This window comes from Ranitomeya imitator, chromosome 5 (genome assembly GCF_032444005.1).
Source record: "Ranitomeya imitator isolate aRanImi1 chromosome 5, aRanImi1.pri, whole genome shotgun sequence".
Taxonomy (NCBI): Eukaryota; Metazoa; Chordata; class Amphibia; order Anura; family Dendrobatidae; genus Ranitomeya; species Ranitomeya imitator.
This window is the reverse complement of record NC_091286.1, coordinates 274,279,274-274,302,216: the sequence shown is the minus strand read 5'-3', so window position 1 is coordinate 274,302,216 and position 22,943 is coordinate 274,279,274. Positions and strand designations below refer to the sequence as shown.

The following is a 22,943-nucleotide window of genomic DNA, read 5'->3' as shown; positions in this document are numbered from 1 at the left end:
TCTCATAACTAGCCCTGCCAATCTCCCATTAGAACTACACAATTACTTGAGGGACTACAGGTCCCAGAACACCAACCAAACTTCAGACTGACAGCGCAGAGTGTCTTCCTTTGCAACACACACACCAGACATTTACACTCCTGCGGACTTTGTCTCATCACTTTTATGCCTCCAAGCGCATCTTGAAGCACACACACAGTGCCCCCTGGCTGTAACGTGGGTCACCGCACCACAGAGCCGTTATTGTGTGATGCTGATCATTCACTATAGCTGCTGTGGTCTTAATAATGGCCCTTATGGTTGCCATCTTACTACACATATAAGGCTGGTTTCACATTTGCGTCTTTGTGCGCAGCGTTTGATCCGCATAGGTCATGTGTACATATATTTAACATGGTGTACACATGGTTTTGCGTACGCATGTGTCGTTTCGCGCTGTGCAGCAGGGCGCAGCAACATGCTGCATTTTTGGAGGCGTCAAAAATCCGTCAAATATGCACAGGCATGCACCTGCGGATGAGTGCGTAAAAAACCGCATTACTGTCTATGGGAACGCATTGGTACGCAAGGACATGCGTACGCATGCATTCGATGCGCTTGCGTACTTCGGACTGCGCATGTCCAGGAACTGTTTTGAGACACTCCCATTGAGTCATGCCCTCATGGAAATATCGAACGCATGTGCATAAACAACGCAAATGCAGGCAAAAACGCATACATTTTTTGCCGTCATGCGCAAGCTGATGCGGATAAAAAACGCTGTGTAAATATGCGTTTGCGCATGCAGATGATACGCTGCGCACATATACGCAAATGTGAACTTAGTGTTAGACAGTGGTACTTAACAATATTAATGGTAAGAGCGATCAGGCTCAGAAAAGTTCAAATACTCTAGTTGAATAAAAAAAAAAATCAAATCAGTTCATAACTCCCACATAAGACTGTTCAATATCAAGTTATTTAAGTAGTATTATACCATTTAGGCCATTTCACACGTTCCTGATTTCCCTGCTGTTTTTTCTGCACTAAAAACCGCAGCTCTTGGCAGAAAACGCAGGTCCTTTTTTGGTGCGTTTTTTGATGCGTTTTCTATGCAGCTTTCTATGCAGAGTCTGTGTGTTTTCTAGGAAGTTTTTTAGGGTTAAAATGGCTGAAAATACCCTAACCCTACCCCTAACCCTAACCCTACCCCTAACCCTACCCCTAACCCTACCCCTATTCTAACCTTAGTGGAAAAAAAAAATCTTTATTTTTTTATTGTCCCTACCTATGGGGGTGACAAAGGGGGGGGGGGGTCATTTACAATTTTTTTTATTTTGATCACTGAGATAGGTTATATCTCAGTGATCAAAATGGACTTTGGAAAGAATCTGCCGGCCGGCAGATTCGGCGGGCGCACTGCGCATGCGCCCGCCATTTTGCAAGATGGCGGCGCCCAGGGAGAAGACGGACGGACGGACACCGGGAGGCCTGGTAAGTATAAGGAGGGGAGATGAGGGCACGGGGGGGGGCGTCGGAGCACGGGGGGGTGGCATCGGAGCATGGGGGGGTGGGATTGGGGCACGGGGGGGCAGCCACACTGCAGCGGTTCTGCACCACAAACCGCAGAAAACCCGCAGATATTTTTTTCATCTGCGGGTTTTACTGCGGGTTTGACCTCACAATGGAGGTCTATGGGTGCAGAACCGCTGCAGTTCCGCAAAAAGAAGTGACATGGTACTTCTTTTTTACCGCAGCTATTCAGCGCGGCTTTTTTAGTTAATTCCCGCATCATGTGCACAGTGGTTCCTGTTTTCCATAGGGTACAGTGTACTGTACCCTGCATGGAAAACAGCTGCGGAGCCGCAGCGGCAAAATCGCGGCGGTTCCGCAGTAAAAAAACGCACTGTGTGAACATGGCCTAAAGATAAATGTGATATACTTGATATCTGTAAAAGGTTTATTGTATCCTTTTATCCAGATTCCTTAGTGACCTCTACTGGCTGAAGAAAATAAAGAGCCTGTAATTGATAAGAGTCTAAAGTGTTACAGAATATGTTGGTTCTCTATAAGTAACGATAAGAAAATAAGCAAAGTACACAGAAAAGCAGGATGAATGTGCTAAATTTGCATCATGTTTTGCGAACTGATCACACTGCTATGAAACTTTGATTGGCATAACTGATAAAAAATCTTCCTTTTCATTTAGTATAGAAAATACCCAGTTCAAACTGCTTCGATCTCCTACTGTGTCTGTGTGTGTATTTACAGTCATGGCCAAAATTGTTGGCACCCTTGAAATTGTTTCAGTAAATTATTTTACCCAGAAAATTATTGCAATTACACATGTTTTGTTGTAAACATGTTTATTTCCTTTGTGTGTATTGGAACAGCATAAAAAACAGAGAAAAAAATGGCAAACTGGACATAATTTCACACAAAACCCCCAAAATGGGCCGGACAAAATAGTTGGCACCTTTCCAAAATTGTGGGTAGACAACGTTGTTTCAAGCATATGATTCTCGTTCAAACTCACCTGCGGCAAATAACAGGTGTGGGCAATATGAAAATCGCACTTGAAACCAGATAAACTGGGAGAAGTTGACTCAACTTAGGCATAGTGTGCTTGCCACACTAAACATGGAGGACAGAAAGAGGAGAAGAGAACTGTCTGCGTACTGGAGAGCCAAAATTGTTGAACAATATCAACAATCTCAACTTTACAAATCCATCTCCAGAGATCTTGATGCTCCTTTGTCCATGATGGGCAACATAATAAAGAAGTTTCCAACTCATGGCACTGTAGCTAATCTCCCTGGATGTGGACGGCAGAGAAAAATTGTTGAAAGTTTGCAACACAGGATAGTCAGGATGGTAGATAAGCAACCTTAATCAAGTTCCAAAGAAATTCAAACTGTCCTGCAGGTTCAGGGTGCATTGGTGTCAGTGGAAACTATCCGTCTACTGTTTCCAGAAAACGGAATGAGGCCTAACTAGAAAAGAACATAGCACCTACAGTCAAATATTGTGGAGGTTGAAAGATGTTTTGGGGCTGGTGTTCTGCCCATTCTAGCGAAGGTCAGGTTTCGTATCTAGCTTTAAAAAGGTTTAATACCATAGTTTTGGTTTTGCTGTGTTATAGCACCACCCAGTGGTGGTTAAATTTATTACCTGTGTTTTTCAGTAACTATTAGAGTGTTGCATTCTGGGATTCACCAAGGTATCATGGGAAGGGGAAACTCCATTTTCTCTCTGTGTATTTCCCTGGACACACGTGTTAATCTGCTGTGTTGAACTACCTCATTTACTTGCCATTCCGGTTAAGATTATCCGGTAAGACCATTATCCCTGTTCTTGCTATGTAATATTGTACAGAGTGTGATTAACTGTATAGCAGCTCGTACACAGGAAATGTGATTTTTGGTTACCTGCTGTATGTAGTTATTATAGAAGTTGCATCATCCTGTATGCTTTCCCTGTTAGTTGCAGTCATGTTATTATTTGCCCAATACTTATACAAATCATTTGTATTCTTATAGTTTTACCGCGCTCATGTTTACCAATAAACAAGTTAGACTACAGAGAACAGTCTGCTTATTTGGGAGACAGAAGTGGTTTATGCCGTATGTCGGATCACACACCGTATCAACGTGTACGAAGACAGAACAGCTGGCACTAGGTACCTTGGCTGTGTGTAAGGCATCAAGAAACCTGAAGATTACCAATGGATTTTAGGTCGCAATGTAGTGCCCAGTGTCAGGAAGGTTGCTTTCAGTCTTAGGTCATGGGAATTCCAGCAGGACAATGACCCCAAACTTACTTCAAGAAGCATCCAGAAATGTTTGCACACAATGTGCTGGAGAGTTCTGAAGTGGCCAGCAATGGGTCCGGATCTAAATCCCATTGAACACCTGTGGAGAGATCTTAAAATTGTTGTTGGGAGAAGGCACCCTTCAAATATAGAGACTTGGAGCAGTTTGCAAAAGAAGAGTAGTCTAAAATTTCAGTTAAGAGGTGTGAGAAGGTTGTTGATTGTTATAGGAAGCAATTGATTGCAGTTACTTATTTCAAAGGATGTGCAAACAAATATTAAGCCGAGGATGCCAACAATTTTGACCATCCCATTTTTGGGGTTTTGTGTGAAATGATGTCCAATTTGCCTTTTTTCTCTGTTTTTTTTTGTGCTGTTCCAATACACACAAACGAAATAAACATGTGTATAACAAAACATTTGTAATTGCAATAATTTTCTGGCAAAAATACAATTTCTGGAACAATTTCAAGGGTGGCAACCCAACACTTTCGCCGATCACAGGACATATACACTACTCAACATTGAAATTGCAACACCAAGAGGGAACAGTTGTGGAGTTATGGAAATCACAGCATCAACATGGTAATGACATGCAAATGGTAGAAAAATGGAAACAATGTCTTCAAACAATTTCAATTTATTCCATTATTAATGAGGCTGTTAATAATTTTATGAGTAATGTTCTGCCAAACTGCATGCACTTGGGCACAAATCACCAAGAGCTGCTGCTGGCAGCTCCTTTTGCAACTGCCAACCAATGATGTCCCCAATGTGCTCAATGGGAGACAAGTCTGAACACTCTGCAGGCCGTGGTAGGACGATTAAGCTACGCAAGCTGCTCACAGTAGCACAAGCGGCCTGATGTTGCTGCATTAAAAAACGTCTCTTGGGACATTTTGGAGAAATGTTCGGACCACTGGTTCCACCACGAACACTTAGTCCACAACTTTCCCTGCACATGATGACTGATTAACCAGTTTAATCCCACTGTCAATCACAGACAGATGAATTTAACATGCGCAGGCAGGACGCGCATCATACATCCCGCTCACGTGATCGGGTTGTTACGACAGACGAGGGTCTGCGGATGACTCTCGTGCCTGCCATTATAAACCTCCTGCTAACACCGGCCCGTGGCCACTGTTCATAGGAGATCGTGGCTTCTGCGATACATAGCAGTCCTAAAGCTCTACTATGTATAGCGCAGGTGATCAGACGATCACAGCTTCAAGTCTCCTAAGGGTACTATTAAACAAAGTAAAAAATTGAAGTTTTTAAAAATATGAAAAATAATTAAAAACACAACAGTTCAAATCATTCCCTTTTTGCCCCTTTAAAAATAAAACAATTAAAAACCCCCCACATATTTGGTATAGTTGCGTTCAGAGATGTTCAAGTTATCAAAATATAAAGTAAATAAATCAGATCGGTAAATGGCATAATGAAAAAAAAAATCAAAACGCCACAATTGGCAGTCGCAATATTGCAATAAAATGCAATAGGGGGCAATCAAAACATTGTATCCCCCCAAAACGGTATCAATAAAAACGTCAGCTCAGGGTGCCAAAAAATAAGCCCCAATATCCCAAAAAAAGGAAGACGGGAGGGGTCTCGGAAAATGGCGACATAAGAAACATCTTTTTTCCTTTCAAATTTCCAAATTTTTGGTCACCACTTAAATAAAAAAAAATCATATGCATGTTTGGTGTCTGCTTACTCATACTGACCTGGGGAATCATATTTCCAGGTCAATTTTACCACATAGTGAACATGGTAAATAAAAAACCCAAAGAGCAATTGTGGAATTGCACTTTTTATAGCAATTTCAAAGCACTTGAAATTTTGTTTATGCTTTCCAGTGCATCACATGATAAAACGAATGGTGTCATTCAAAAGTACAACACGCAACACAAAAAACAAGCCCTTGCTCTTAGGATAAAAAAAGGAGAAGCAAAAATGGAAAATCGCTGATTACACGCCAAGGTGTGTTAATAAAAATTAAAATCCCCACCAAACCCCCAATACATTTAGTATTTATATTTCGGTCTTCCCACTTTATCTTTCCCTAAGCAATAAAGTCTAATTACAGATTTCTAAACATATATTTAAATAAATGTCATGACAAAAAAACCTTACCAAGAGTCCAGAAAGGTCTTTGTTGAGGAGTAAGAGAGAAAAATCCTGGCTTCAAGGCATTAGTAATTATTATGTCGAAAAGCTCCTCAAATTCCTTCCTGCAGAGAAAAAATTTACTTTTTAGGGTATGATTTCCCCATGACATACGGTATTTTATACTGGAAAATATATGATTTTATTTTATCTAATCAAGCACATTCCACTTTTTGATATATAATGTATTTAGTATTGCTATATTTGTCTTGTTCAGAGCTTTTTACAAAAATAGTAGGTAAATAACATGGAGATACGATTGATAAAATGGTGATTTGGTCTCAAACCATGTTACTGTAAGGCCATGTTCTTTCATTACACAAACTGAAATAGTCTTTTATGTTGGGAAAGGTATCAGGTGGGCTTTATAAACAACCAGACCAGAAAATGTCTTTTTTGGCACTAAAAATCGACTAAAACTGAGAATAACTAAAAAATCGTAAAGAGCCCAAATAACAGTGACATCCTGTGGTCAATATAGAAAAAAATGAGGTGCTCACTATTTAGTTTGTGCTCAGGAGAAAAAATAGAACATCCAGAAAAATAACTCCGGCACACAATAGAACTCAAATGCAATTCTCGTCCACGTTGTATGATAATGTCAAGAAAGACATTGGAAAAAATGGGATTCGTAGGAGCAATACCCAAAACAACAATAGTAAATATACAAAAAAATGAGGTGCTCACTACTTAGTTGGTGCTCAGGAGAAAAAATAGAACATCCAGAAAAATAACTCCGGCACACAATAGAACTCAAATGCAATTCTCGTCCACGTTGTATGATAATGTCAAGAAAGACATTGGAAAAAATGGGATTCGTAGGAGCAACACCCAAAACAACAATAGTAAATATAGAAAAAAATGAGGTGCTCACTACTTAGTTGGTGCTCAGGAGAAAAAATAGAACATCCAGAAAAATAACTCCGGCACACAATAGAAGTCAAATGCAATTCTCGTCCACGTTGTATGATAATGTCAAGAAAGACATTGGAAAAAATGGGATTCGTAGGAGCAACACCCAAAACAACAATAGTAAATATAGAAAAAAATGAGGTGCTCACTACTTAGTTGGTGCTCAGGAGAAAAAATAGAACATCCAGAAAAATAACTCCGGCAGACAATAGAAGTCAAATGCAATTCTCGTCCACGTTGTATGATAATGTCAAGAAAGACATTGGAAAAAATGGGATTCGTAGGAGCAACACCCAAAACAACAATAGTAAATATAGAAAAAAATGAGGTGCTCACTACTTAGTTGGTGCTCAGGAGAAAAAATAGAACATCCAGAAAAATAACTCCGGCACACAATAGAAGTCAAATGCAATTCTCGTCCACGTTGTATGATAATGTCAAGAAAGACATTGGAAAAAATGGGATTCGTAGGAGCAACACCCAAAACAACAATAGTAAATATAGAAAAAAATGAGGTGCTCACTACTTAGTTGGTGCTCAGGAGAAAAAATAGAACATCCAGAAAAATAACTCCGGCACACAATAGAAGTCAAATGCAATTCTCGTCCACGTTGTATGATAATGTCAAGAAAGACATTGGAAAAAATGGGATTCGTAGGAGCAACACCCAAAACAACAATAGTAAATATAGAAAAAAATGAGGTGCTCACTACTTAGTTGGTGCTCAGGAGAAAAAATAGAACATCCAGAAAAATAACTCCGGCACACAATAGAAGTCAAATGCAATTCTCGTCCACGTTGTATGATAATGTCAAGAAAGACATTGGAAAAAATGGAATTCGTAGGAGCAACACCCAAAACAACAATAGTAAATATAGAAAAAAATGAGGTGCTCACTACTTAGTTGGTGCTCAGGAGAAAAAAATAGAACATCCAGAAAAATAACTCCGGCACACAATAGAAGTCAAATGCAATTCTCGTCCACGTTGTATGATAATGTCAAGAAAGACATTGGAAAAAATGGGATTCGTAGGAGCAACACCCAAAACAACAATAGTAAATATAGAAAAAAATGAGGTGCTCACTACTTAGTTGGTGCTCAGGAGAAAAAATAGAACATCCAGAAAAATAACTCCGGCACACAATAGAAGTCAAATGCAATTCTCGTCCACGTTGTATGATAATGTCAAGAAAGACATTGGAAAAAATGGGATTCGTAGGAGCAACACCCAAAACAACAATAGTAAATATAGAAAAAAATGAGGTGCTCACTACTTAGTTGGTGCTCAGGAGAAAAAATAGAACATCCAGAAAAATAACTCCGGCACACAATAGAAGTCAAATGCAATTCTCGTCCACGTTGTATGATAATGTCAAGAAAGACATTGGAAAAAATGGGATTCGTAGGAGCAACACCCAAAACAACAATAGTAAATATAGAAAAAAATGAGGTGCTCACTACTTAGTTGGTGCTCAGGAGAAAAAATAGAACATCCAGAAAAATAACTCCGGCACACAATAGAAGTCAAATGCAATTCTCGTCCACGTTGTATGATAATGTCAAGAAAGACATTGGAAAAAATGGGATTCGTAGGAGCAACACCCAAAACAACAATAGTAAATATAGAAAAAAATGAGGTGCTCACTACTTAGTTGGTGCTCAGGAGAAAAAATAGAACATCCAGAAAAATAACTCCGGCACACAATAGAAGTCAAATGCAATTCTCGTCCACGTTGTATGATGTCAAGAAAGACATTGGAAAAAATGGGATTCGTAGGAGCAACACCCAAAACAACAATAGTAAATATAGAAAAAAATGAGGTGCTCACTACTTAGTTGGTGCTCAGGAGAAAAAATAGAACATCCAGAAAAATAACTCCGGCACACAATAGAAGTCAAATGCAATTCTCGTCCACATTGTATGATAATGTCAAGAAAGACATTGGAAAAAATGGGATTCGTAGGAGCAACACCCAAAACAACAATAGTAAATATAGAAAAAAATGAAGTGCTCACTACTCAGGAGGTGCTCAGGAGAAAAAATAGAACATCCAGAAAAATAACTCCGGCACACAATAGAAGTCAAATGCATCCTGTGGTCAATGCCAACACTGGCAGATAGTTTGCATGCAAAGAATCATGTGCTATCAACCAAAGAGAATACATTGGGGGCGATTCATCAAACCTTTGAAAAATTGAATTTTTTTGTGCATCGTGAGGTCGAGTACAAACATGTGACATCTGGCATTTTCATGCCATTCTCACCCCAGCTCATTAAACGTGGGCAGAGCTGGGGTGGGACGGGGGGCACGAGGTCCCCAGCTTGCCAAAATCAAGACGAGTGGCGGCATTCGCAACTCCACAAATCGTATTCCAGCAATGGCTGTAGTAAGATTTGTGGTGAGGTGCATGTAGCAGCACACGCCTTGCCTGATTCCCCTGAGTATTGGGTCCAAAAGACTCCCTCATCAAGACCGGTGAGGAAATTGCAGGTCTTGACAAATTACTCCCATGGCTTTAATTCAGGACAGCACCCAGACTTTTTTTTTCCCCTTCCAGCAACCTGCATTTCATCTCATTCTACATGCAGGGACCCTATAAGGCAGTGTTCCCCAACTCCGGTCCTCAAGAGCCACCAACAGGTCATGTTTTGAGGATTTCCTTAGTATTGCCCAGGTCATTGAATGCTTGCATGTCCAGGTGATGCAATTATCACCTGTGCAATACTAAGGAAATCCTGAAAACATGACCTGTTGGTGGCTCTTGAGGACCGGACTTGGGGAACACTGCTATAAGTGTATGTGCACATGACTTATTTCCCAGGTGGTCTACATGAAATGTTGAAAAATTGCTTAAAAAAGCTAAAAATAGTGAACAAGTGCATTGCAATTCCAACATGACTTGCTGTGCATATGTTCAGTCTTTTTGAGATTCTTTTAACAACATCAGGCTTTGAAAGCTGTAAAAGAAGTGACCTGGCCATTCTTCAATGAGTAGAATCGTTTGTGTCTTTTTAAAAAGTGCTGGAGAAGAAAGGAAGGGACCCAGGATGGGGACATTACACCAGAATGGGGACATTATACCAGGTCGTGGGACATTATACCAGGAAAGGACATATTATTCCAGAATGAGGACATTATACCAGGATGGGAGACATCATAACAAAATGGGGGACATTATACCAGAATGGGGACATTATAATAGGATGGAGGACATTATACCAGAATGGGGGACATTATAGCAGGATGGGTGCCATTATACTAGGATGGGGGACATTTTACCAGGGTATGGGGCATTATTCCAGGAAGGAGCCCAGGATGCAGGAAAATGTTATAACATGGGGCCCAGGATGGGGGAGATTATTACAAGAAGGAGTCAGGGTGGGGGTGACATGTATGTCTGTAAAGGATCTAGAATGCTACAAGGGCCCATACATCTGAACAACCTGGGTGGGGGTGACATGTATGTCTGTAAAGGATCTAGAATGCTACAAGGGCCCATACATCTGAACAACCTGCAAAGGGGACCAAGGTCCATATTTTGCACCTGGGACCATTGGATTCTAGTTACGCCACTGGGAAGGACAAGACCAAAAACACAAGTAAACACCGTTTCTGGTGGAACTACATCTTAAAAACACCTTCAACTGCTGTGGGAACTCAGACTTTAAGTAGAGCTCCTCTATAAAGTTTAGTCAGTCAGGAAAACATACTATACTGAGAAATCTGAGCTATATCAGTAACAAAATTCAAGATAATTAAAGAAAAACCTTCCTAGAACTTACCCTAAAATGTGTTCACATAAAAGTCGGCAGTAGTCACTGTGGGAGCTTGTGATTAACACAAGGGTTTTTCCAGCATTTTTCAGGCTCCTTAACCAGTTTTTCAAAGATTCAGGACATGACTTTAAGTACTTGCTTGGGTCCTTCTTCACAGTTGGAAAATATGTTCCACAATTTTCTAAAATAACAGAAATATGTTGAAGAATAAGCGATAATAGTTTTTTATGTACCTGAATCACAACTTGTGTAGTGTAAGGTGTAATATTTAAGGAGGTGAACATATTTCTAGCATCTCAGTACTGGTATGAAATAGACAATTACAGGGAAACAGAGGCAAGCTCTGGCTAACACAAAACAAGTCTCAGCATTGATGACTTAAAGGGGTTGTCTAGTTCAAATTGATAAGTCTGCAGTCACTCTGTGTGACTGCAGACTTATAAATCCCCCAGCACATCCTGTGTGCTGCGTGGAGGTCACGACCACTCTTTCTGCAGCCGTGCCTGCTGCCGGGACCACCACAGCTCTCTCTGCTCATACTTACCCGAAGCGGCACGCTCCTTCTGCAGGCGTGCGTCCTCTCCATTCTTCTCCGCTCCCTGGTTCTCGTCGGGTGCGCATGCCCACTCCAGCACTTCCTCTTTCTGATTTACAGGCGCTCTGTATTTCCTCTCTGTGATCCTGGAGGACCGTAACCCAGAAGTCCTCCAGCACTCCATGTATTTAAGGCGATTCCTTCCTCTGCTCCTTGCCTGTCTATCATTTATGCTTCTGTGACTCAGGTCCACCTTTGTCTTTGCACTGCCTGTTCTGAGCCTCTGCTATGTCCAGCCAGTTTAGCTTCTCTGCCTTTCCCAGGCTTCCTTGTCTCCTCGTCCAGTCTAGTCCTCCCAGTGTCCTCTCCGTATTCTGTTAGTATGGTGTCTCTGTCCTGTCCTGCTTCCTTTGTGTCTTCCCCTTCCCAATGCTCCTTTGGTCTCGCCTGTATTCAGCTCTTACTAAACTGTACTTCATCTTTCCCTGCTCTGTCCGTCCTACGCCTAGCTTCTCTATTTTGTACCTCCTACTACCTGTCTCCAGGTTCCAACTTCTGCGGCAATAGTCTCCCTTGGGTCTGCCCCTAACACTCCCTGTATAGGGGGTGGTCTACCTGGTCAGCTCACCCTTGGGAGGTTCGTTGTCGTGGATATGTGGGTCCACTCCAGGTGTTCCAAAATATCTCACAGTGGATTTGCCAGTTTCTGAGTTGGGCCTGGAAGGTATATATGAGTTATACATACTCTTTGCCCAGTGGGTACTGCCTTGCTCTCCATATGCTAGTATGGAGCGAGGCTGTGCCCTCTATTTGGCCAGGTCCACTGGTCAGAAGTATGCATAACTCATACATACCCTCTGGGCCCTGATCAGAAGCTGGCAAATTCCCGTACCGTACTGAGCGTGTGCTGGGGGATTCATAAGTCCGTAGTCACATAGAGTGACTGCAGACTTATTGATTTGGACTGGACAATGCCTTTAAGGCCCCCATTGAGGCTACATAAAAAGTTGGCCAAACCTGCCAGTAGGATCGCTTGATCACTTAATATAAAAGAGGTCCTTTCCCCCAACAGATGTCAAGGAGATAAGAATTGGGTGTTGTGAATTTATACACCCAATTCTTTAGGTTATCTCCATACACGCTGGCATACTCGTTTTTTTGCCAATGGAAAATGGTCCAGGACATGCCAGAGTTTTTGTCTTGAAGACTATTTTTCTGGTGTCTTACAATAAGCTTTTTACTTGTTTTTGCCAGTGAATTTTTTTGGGGATATTTTGATATACAATATTGAGCAGCTTCCAAGCATAAGCTGCCTAAAGCATTAGATTTATTAGTTGGTAGTTTTAACTCTTTCCTTTGTAGAGTGCCAACCTTAGAGCAAACACTACTTGGAAGTATGGTCACGTTTAGAGCTCATGCGCAAGTACTTATTGGGCTATGTTCCTACAAAGAGATTTTGGTGAGTTTTTGATGACACAGATTTTCTGCACCTATTTAGAAAACTAGGTCACTTGCGTTTTTTTCATTGTGTTTTTCACTGCGGTTTTTTCATCTCCCAAGATCTTGGTGCAGAGATCACCATGTGTGCATGCGCCGCCCCCGGCAGCTATTTTCCCGGAGTCCACTGCATAGTAAACCATGTAAGTGTGGGGGCTCTGGGCTTTTACAAAATGTCGGCAGAGCCCCCGCTCCACCGAACACCGCCGCACATTCCAGCACCCCTCATCCCAGTCTGTGGACTGCAGCAACGCTCCACTCTTGCCTCTTCCAGCAGCGACCCTGGGACCCCGCTTCACCACAGCCACCACCCCCGGAAAGCAATAAGACACATGGATTATAATAAGAAGCAACAACATTTTATTTAAAAAAGTTTTGTTTTTTTCTCCTATTTTTCTCCTGAAAATTTGGGGTGCGTCTTATAATCCAGTGTGTCTTATAATCTGCAAAATACGGCACGTCTTTATACATTAATTAAGGAATTTTCTCCTCAGACCGTGTGGGGGAATCACAACACAGAACCAGACCTCACTCAGAGGACAATAAAACATTCACACTCCTTATCTATGAACTGTTCCAATATTTATGGCCACAGCTGTTTCTCCCTCTCCCATAGTGATAGCTCTGCTTCACGTCACTTGTCTTATCTGTTTCATTATTCCTGTGTCCTGTTGTGTATAAATATGTGATTCTTCAGAATTTGTATTAGTCTGTGCCTGATGTTGAGACCTGAGTAGTCTCCAAAGCTTGCAATTTGTTACCATCTTTTCAGTTAGCCATTAAGATGAATTGAGGACTCTCAATTCTAAATATTTTTCCATTGCACATGGTGTTCCAGAAAAACATGTCATGCTGCTTCCCCCTAGTGGCTGTATTGTTGGAATTACAGGATTTCCTCAAGTTCAAAACTTTTATCTAATTGCTAGATAAATCAGATACAATCGTATATGTTCCAACCCAATGGATAGGGATGAACACCTTGGTCGCCTTAGAAAGACCTTTTTGAATCAGGGCTACCATCCAAGAACAATTGAAAACCAGATGACAAGAGCCATCAGAATATCAAGGAATCACCTGCTGGATTACAAAGCTAAAGAAGAAAATAACCGGGTACCTCTAGTAGTTACCTACAATCCAAATCTGGAGGTGCTAAGGGGAGCTGCACGGAAATTACAGCCTTTACTACAAAAAGATGCCCGATTACAATCCATTTTTCCAGACCCCCCACTACTGTGTTTTAGGCAGCCCCCAAATCTAAGAAGCATCATTGTCAGAAGCTCCCTGTCCTCTCCAACAGCTGCAGGAACCTTTCCTTGCAATCAGAAAAAATGTGAAACCTCTCCATTTATAATGACCACGGACAAGATAAAGATTCCCAATTCACATTAGGACTACAAAATACCAGGTACTTTCAGCTGCGTCACTTCTAATGTGGTGTACCTAATTATTTGTACTAAATGTCCAACTGGGGGTCTGTATGTGGGGGAGACAGGGCAGAAACTGAGAACAAGGATGAACTCTCACCGCCATACAATAAGAGAAAAAAGAATGGATCTACCTGTGGCAATACATTTCTGTCTCCCAAATCATAACATTATGGACATGAAATTACTTGTGTTAAAAGGTAGCTTCAAATCTCAGAGAGACAGAAGAGTCTGGGAATATAAACTGATGATGACCTTTGACAGTTTCACTGCAGGAATGAATGTGTCGCACGGATTTATGTCTTTTTACATCAACTAAGGAACTTGCCCCTCAGACTATGAGGGGTCATCACAACAGAGACCCTAATCAGAGGACAATAAAACATTCCTTATCTAAGAACTGGCCCGATATTTATGGACATAACTGTTTATCACTCATGGTAATTCGGCTTCATGTCACCTGCCTTATCCATGGTTTTTCCTTTTTTTTTTTCTGTGCTATGTTGTGCATAAATATGTGATTCTTCAGAATTTCTTTCAGTCTTCGTCTGATGAAGAGACCTGTGTAGTCTCGAAAGCTTGCAATTTGTTACCATCTTTTCAGTTAGCCATTAAAAGGTATCAACCACGGAGGGCTCTCAATTCTAAATATTTTTCTATCTAATTGCTAGAACACTTTTCTGCCTTTTTAAAAGGGGAAACTTTTTTATGCCAAAGGCCATTTGGGTATTCATAATATCATTCGTGGGCCATATGAAATTTTCATTTAAATGTATCTATATTTGGTCCAACATTTTATTAACCCACCCCTAATGTGATGGCGGGAGCTGCTTCTCTTTGGTGAGGTGTGTAATGTTCGGTAGTATTGATGATGCTGCTACTTGCAACTACTTTACCAGGTTTGCGTCAGTTTCACGTGCAGTCGACTCTTTACGATAAGTTTTGTAAAGAACTCATTGCAGCAGTAAGTTGCTCGGAACACAGATGTATAATATATATATATATATATATATATATAAAAAAAAAATATATATATATATATATATATATATATATATATATATATATACATATATATATACAGTACAGACCAAAAGTTTGGACACACCTTCTCATTTAAAGATTTTTCTGTATTTTCATGACTATGAAAATTGTAAATTCACACTGAAGGCATCAAAACTATGAAATATCACATGTGGAATTATATACTTAACAAAAGAGTGTGAAACAACTGAAAATATGTCTTATATTCTAGGTTCGTCAAAGTAGCCACCTTTTGCTTTGATGACTGCTTTGCACACTCTTGGCATTCTCTTGATGAGCTTCAAGAGGTAGTCACTGGGAATGGTCTTCCAACAATCTTGAAGGAGTTCCCAGAGATGCTTAGCACTTGTTGGCCCTTTTGCCTTCACTCTGCAGTCTAGCTCACCCCAAACCATCAGGTCATCTGGCGTAGCACCCCATCACTCTCCTTCTTGGTCAAATAGCCCTTACACAGCCTGGAGGTGTGTTTGGCACCATTGTGCTTTTGAAAAATAAATGATGGTCCAACTAAACGCAAACCGGATGGAATAGCATGCTGCTGCAAGATGCTGTGGTAGCCATGCTGGTTCAGTATGACTTCAATTTTGAATAAATCCCGAACAGTGTCACCAGCAAAGCACCCCCACACCATCACACCTCCTCCTCCTCCATGCTTCACGGTGGGAACCAGGCATGTAGAGTCCATCTGTTCACCTTTTCTGCGTCGCACAAAGACACAGTGGTTGGAACCAAAGATCTCAAATTTGGACTCATCAGACCAAAGTACAGATTTCCACTGGTCTAATGTCCATTCCTTTAGCCCAAACAAGTCTCTTCTGCTTGTTGCCTGTCCTTAGCAGTGGTTTTCTAGCAGCTATTTTACCATGAAGGCCTGCTGCACAAAGTCTCCTCTTAACAGTTATTGTAGAGATGTGTCTGCTGCTAGAACTCTGCGTGGCATTGACCTGGTCTCTAATCTGAGCTGCTGTTAACCTGCAATTTCTGAGGATGGTGACTCGGATAAACTTATCCTCAGAAGCAGAGGTGACTCTTGGTCTTCCTTTTCTGGGGCAGTCCTCATGTGAGCTAGATTCTTTGTAGCGCTTTATAGTTTTTGCAACTGCACTTGGGGACACTTTAAAAGTTTTTCCAATTTTTTGGGCTGACTGACCTTCATTTCTTAAAGTAATGATGGCCACTCGTTTTTCTTTACTTAGCTGCTTTTTTCTTGCCATAATACAAATTCTAACAGTCTATTCAGTAGGACTATCAGCTGTGTATCCACCAAACTTCTGCTCAACACAACTGATGGTCCCAACCCCATTTAGAAGGCAAGAAATCCCACTTATTAAACCTGACAGGGCACACCTGTGAAGTGAAAACCATTTCCAGTGACCATCTCTTAAAGCTCATCAAGAGAATGCCAAGAGTGTGCAAAACAGTCATCAAAGCAAAATGTGGCTACTTTGAAGAACCTAGAAAATAAGACATATTTTCAGTTGTTTCACACTTTTTTGTTAAGTATATAATTCCACATGTGTTAATTCATAGTTTTGATGCCTTCAGTGTGAATTTACAATTGTCATAGTCATGAAAATACAGAAAAATCTTTAAATGAGAAGGTGTGTCCAAACTTTTGGTCTGTACTGTACATACATGTATACTGTATATATACTGTATATTACTCTGCTGGTCTCCCTAAAGTGGGAAATTAATCACTGCTCAGGGTAAATTTACAGAACAGTGAGCAATGGGAGGTCTGCATTATATACAGTTTTGTGAAAAAGTGTTTGCCCCTTTCCTGATTTCCTACTCTTTTGGATTTAAATGTTTCAGATCACCAAACACATTTAAATATTAGACAAGATAACACAAGCAATGTTTGGTCCTTATATTTATGTGCAGTTTTGAATGAGTTCTTAAAATGGTTCTTAAAGGGGCTATCCACTAAATTGACACTGAGGACCTATCCTTAGGGCAGATACAAATGAGCGTATTTGCTGTCCAAGTGCGAAATGGCAAAACATCAGATCTTGCTCAGACCAATATTAGTCTAATTGGGCAGTGCATATGTCAGATTTTTTATGATATTCGGGCATGCGAGTGGGAAACATTGGACTGCACTCTGATGACATCTGAGTGCAGGCAGATTTCTGTGCCTTCACAGAGTGGAGCAATGTTTTTCTCCATCTTCTTATCTGAGAGATTCAGACAGCACTAGCAGGTACCAGAAGTGGGGCAAGCATCTATCGGACATGCATGGCACAGCACGTGGACATACCATAATTGCATAACATTTGAATAATACTTTATAACTACATTTGGATAGCAGAGTACTGTTAATATAAAGTATAACAATATCTGCTTTAGCTTGTTTCTCCTAGCAGTTCCCAGTGGCCTATTGGTCTTCTTCAGACCTGGTTCACCTTGTGTTTAGCCTTGCCATTCAGATTGAGCCCCTGACGAAGCCATTGATCATGATGAAGCAAACATCCATCTTTTTAGCAGGGCACCATAGTGTAATGTAGCAGGATGATTTCTGTGGAGCAATTCATAAAATAAAAATGGATAATTATGTGGAGGATCTGTATACCCTACGGCTATGTAAATTCTATAAGCTACAAGGTGGTGACAGGACATGTTCAATGATGGTTACATCATATACAGTCTTAGACCAATGCTCTTAGCTCTCCAACCACAATTTGATTAGTTTCAAGGAAAACTTTCCAGTAAAGAAAAACAAGACTTCGGCCACTAGAGTGCGCTACATATTTAAGAATCACAATTTGTCGTATTCTTTTTTATTTTTTAGACAGACTGGAGTTTAACAACATTGCATGGTAAATACTGACCCTTATAGAAAAAGTACAAAACTCATAATAATATCATTCATTTTGTCCAAGAAGCCCCAGCAGTATGTTTAACCCCTTCATGACCCAGCCTATTTTGACCTTAAAGACCTTGCCGTTTTTTGCAATTCTGACCAGTGTCCCTTTATGAGGTAATAACTCGGGAACGCTTCAACGGATCCTAGCGATTCTGAGACTGTTTTCTCGTGACATATTGGGCTTCATGTTAGTGGTAAATTTAGGTCAATAAATTCTGTGTTTATTTGTGATAAAAACGGAAATTTGGCGAAAATTTTGAAAATTTTGCAATTTTCACATTTTGAATTTTTATTCTGTTAAACCAGAGAGTTATGTGACACAACATAGTTAATAAATAACATTTCCCACATGTCTACTTTACAACAGCACAATTTTGGAATCAAAAATTTTTTTTGTTAGGAAGTTATAAGGGTTAAAATTTGACCAGCGATTTCTCATTTTTACAACGAAGTTTACAAAACCATTTTTTTTAGGGACCACCTCACATTTGAAGTCAGTTTGAGGGGTCTATATGGCTGAAAATACCCAAAAGTGACACCATTCTAAAAACTGCACCCCTCAAGCTGCACAAAACCACATTCCAGAAGTTTATTAACCCTTCAGGTGCTTCACAGCAGCAGAAGCAACATGGAAGGAAAAAATGAACATTTAACTTTTTAGTCACAAAAATGATTTTTCAGCAACAATTTTTTAATTTTCCCAATGGTAAAAGGAGAAACTGAACCACGAAAGTTGTTGTCCAATTTGTCCTGAGTACGCTGATACCTCATATGTGGGGGTAAACCACTGTTTGGGCGCACGGCAGGGCTTGGAAGGGAAGGAGCGCCATTTGACTTTTTGAATGAAAAATTTGCTGCACTCTTTAGCGGACACCATGTCACATTTGGAGAGCCCCCGTGTGCCTAAAAATTGGAGCTCCCCCACAATTGACCCCATTTTGGAAACTAGACGCCCCAAGGAACTTATCTAGATGCATAGTGAGCACTTTAAACCCCCAGGTGCTTCACAAATTGATCCGTAAAAATGAAAAAGTACTTTTTTTTCACAAAAAAATTTTTTAGCCTCAATTTTTTCATTTTCACATGGGCAACAGGATAAAATGGATCCTAAAATTTGTTGGGCAATTTCTCCTGAGTACACCGATACCTCACATGTGGGGGTAAACCACTGTTTGGGCACATGGTAAGGCTCGGGAGGGAAGGAGCGCCATTTGACTTTTTGAATGAAAAATTATCTCCATCGTTAGCGGACACCATGTCGCGTTTGGAGAGACCCTGTGTGCCTAAACATTGGAGCTCCCCCACAAGTGACCCCATTTTGGAAACTGGACCCCCCAAGGAACTTATCTAGATGCCTAGTGAGCACTTTAAACCCTCAGGTGCTTCACAAATTGATCCGTAAAAATGAAAAAGTACTTTTTTTTCACAAAAAATTTCTTTTCGCTTCAATTTTTTCATTTTCACATGGGCAATAGGATTAAATAGATCCTAAAATTTGTTGGGCAATTTCTCCCGAGTAAGCCGATACCTCATATGTGGGGGTAAACCACTGTTTGGGCACACGGCAGGGCTCGGAAGGGAAGGCGCGCCTTTTGACTTTTTGAATGGAAAATTAGCTCCAATTGTTAGCGGACACCATGTCGCGTTTGGAGAGCCCCTGTGTGCCTATGCATTGGAGCTCCCCCACAAGTGACCCCATTTTGGAAATAAGACCCCCCAAGGAACTTATCTAGATGCATACTGAGCACTTTAAACCCCCAGGTGCTTCACAGAAGTTTATAATGCAGAGCCATGAAAATAAAAAATAATTTTTCTTTCCTCAAAAATGATTTTTTAGCCTGGAATTTCCTATTTTGCCAACGGTAATAGGAGAAATTGGACCACAAATGTTGTTGTCCAGTTTGTCCTGAGTACGAAGATACCCAATATGTGGGGGTAAACCACTGTTTGGGCGCACGGCAGGGCTCAGAAGGGAAGGCACGCCATTTGGCTTTTTAAATGGAAAATTAGTTCCAATCATTAGCGGACATCATGTCGCGTTTGGAGAGCCCCTGTGTGCCTAAACATTGGAGATCCCCCACAAATGACCCCATTTTGGAAACTAGACCCCCAAAGGAACTAATCTAGATGTGTGGTGAGCACTTTGAACCCTCAAGTGCTTCACAGAAGTTTATAATGCAGAGCCATGAAAATAAAAAAAAAAATTTCTTTTCTCAAAAATGATTTTTTAGCCCGCAATTTTTTATTTTCCCAAGGGTAACAGGAGAAATTTGACCCCAAAAGTTGTTGTCCAGTTTCTCCTGAGTACGCTGATACCCCATATGTGGGGGTAAACCACTGTTTGAGCACATGCTGGGGCTCGGAAGTGAAGTAGTGACATTTTGAAATGCAGACTTTGATGGAATGCTCTGCGGGTGTCACGTTGCGTTTGCAGAGCCCCTGATGTGGCTGAACAGTAGAAACCCCCCACAAGTGACCCCATTTTGGAAACTAGACCCCCAAAGGAACTTATCTAGATGTGAGGTGAGCACTTTGAACCCCCAAGTGCTTCACAGAAGTTTATAACACAGAGCAGTGAAAATAATAAATACGTTTTCTTTCCTCAAAAATAATTTTTTAGCCCAGAATTTTTTAATTTTCCCAAGGGTAACAGGAGAAATTTGACCCCAATATTTGTTGTCCAGTTTCTCCTGAGTAAGGTGATACCCCATATGTGGGGGTAAACTACTGTTTGGGCACATGCCGGGGCTCGGAAGTGAAGTAGTGACGTTTTGAAATGCAGACTTTGATGGAATGCTCTACGGGCGTCACGTTGCGTTTGCAGAGGCCCTGATGTGGCTAAACAGTAGAAACCCCCCACAAGTGACCCCATTTTGGAAACTAGACCCCGAAAGGAACTTATCTAGATATGTGGTGAACACTTTCAACTCCCAAGTGATTCACAGAAGTTTATAACGCAGAGCCGTGAAAATAATAAATACGTTTTCTTTCCTCAAAAATAATTTTTTAGCCCAGATTTTTTTATTTTCCCAAGGGTTACAGGAGAAATTGGACCCCAAAAGTTGTTGTCCAGTTTCTCCTGAGTACGCTGATACCCCATGCGTGGGGGTAAACCACTGTTTGGGCACACGTCGGGGCTTAGAAGGGAAGTAGTGACTTTTGAAATGCAGACTTTGATGGAATGGTCTGCGGACATCACGTTGCATTTGCAGAGCCCCTGGTGTGCCTAAACAGTAGAAACCCCCCACAAGTGACCCCATTTTGTAAACTAGACCCCCCAAGGAACTTATCTAGATATGTGGTGAGCACTTTAATCCAAGAGCAGCATAATGTAGGGGGAAAGAATCTGATTACAGCAACGTCACTCACTGAGCTGATTTGCTGTTTCTGTACCATCAGTGCTTTATCAGCAGGAGATTAATATGCAGGACAACTACTGATTGGCAGCTGTCGGGCACTATATATTGTAAACAGAAAGCTGTTAATCAGTGGCGTGGATGGGGTTATACACAGCTCAACATTTTGAGCTCTGCTAGATCTGCAGCAGAGAAAACTGTGGCTCTATCATCATAACCATATCCAGTAAAGTAAATGAAACATTGCTGTATTCAGGGTCTCTGTTCCTACCCCATGCTGCTGTTAGATTACATAACCTGCAGACAAATTTCCTTTAAAGGGTCTCTTAAAGGGAATCTGTCACCAGAAATAACGCTGTTAACCTGCAAATATTCGGTTAATCTGCAGGTTAACAACATTATGATGCTGTCAGGTGCCGGCACGGATCCAAATGCAGCGGTGAGAAAATAATCTTTATTCTCCCTGCCAGCATTGGGTATTTAGTCGGAGCGACGCCAGTTCAGTCACCACTCTGTGTATAAAGAGTGGTCGCTCTAACTGCGCTCCTAACCCTGACTGACAGCAGAACTCTATGTAGAGTCAGCGCCAGTCAGGGCTGGGGGAGCGGTTACAGTGGTGACTGAACCAGCGCTGCCCGCTAGGGTTGAGCGAAACGGGTCGTTCATTTTCAAAAGTCGCCGACTTTTGGCAAAGTCGGGTTTCATGAAACCCGATCCGACCCCTGTGCGGGTTCGGCCATGCGGTACGCGACTTTCGCGCCAAAGTCGCGTTTCAATGACGCGAAAAGCGCCATTTCTCAGCCAATGAAGGTAAACGCAGAGTGTGGGCAGCGTGATGACATAGGTCCTGGTCCCCACCATCTTAGAGAAGGGCATTGCAGTGATTGGCTTGCTGTCCGCGGCGTCACAGGGGCTATAAAGGGGCGTTCCCGCCGACCGCCATGTTACTGCTGCTGATCTGAGCTTAGGGAGAGGTTGCTGCCGCTTCGTCAGAAGCAGGGATAGCGTTAGGCAGGGTCCATTAACCACCAAACCGCTTGTGCTGTAGCGATTTCCACTGCCCAACACCATCTTCGGTGTGCAGGGACAGTGGAAGCTACATTTTTTTTTTTTCCCCTCAGCGCTGTAGCTCATTGGGCTGCCCTAGAAGGCTCCCTGATAGCTGCATTGCTGTGTGTACGCCGCTGTGCAAACCAACTGCTTTTTTCAAAGCACAAAGCCTCTTGTTCCTTTCTTTCTGCACAGCTATCTTTTTTGTTTGTACACACTTTTTATTTAATTTGTGCATCAGTCCACTCCTTATTGCTGCCTGCCATACCTGGCTGAGATTACTGCAGGGAGATAGTAATTGAAGGACACTCCCTGTTTTTTTTTTTTTTTTTTTTTTTGTGGGAGATTAAGATTGACATTTCTGCTAAAGTGCCATCCCTGTGTGTGCCATCTCTCACTCAGTGGGCCATAGAAAGCCTATTTATTTTTTTGCTTGATTTGGGTTCTAAAATCTACCTGAAAAAATCACTACATCAATCAGTGGGAGAAAAATATTGGCCTCAGGGCTTGTGTGCCAC

General features: G+C 41.4%; 1 protein-coding gene across 1 annotated transcript in view; it reads right to left on the bottom strand.

Moving 5' to 3' along the window:
• NT5DC1 (5'-nucleotidase domain containing 1) overlaps positions 1 to 22,943 on the bottom strand; it is a 394,037-nt gene that overhangs the window by 71,129 nt on the left and 299,965 nt on the right. Inside the window, exons 7-8 of the mRNA XM_069726170.1 lie at positions 10,660 to 10,834; positions 5,930 to 6,027 (exon numbers count right to left, since the gene is read on the bottom strand). Of these exons, the coding sequence (XP_069582271.1) occupies positions 5,930 to 6,027; positions 10,660 to 10,834 (273 nt within the window). The remainder of the gene's footprint in view (positions 1 to 5,929; positions 6,028 to 10,659; positions 10,835 to 22,943) is intronic.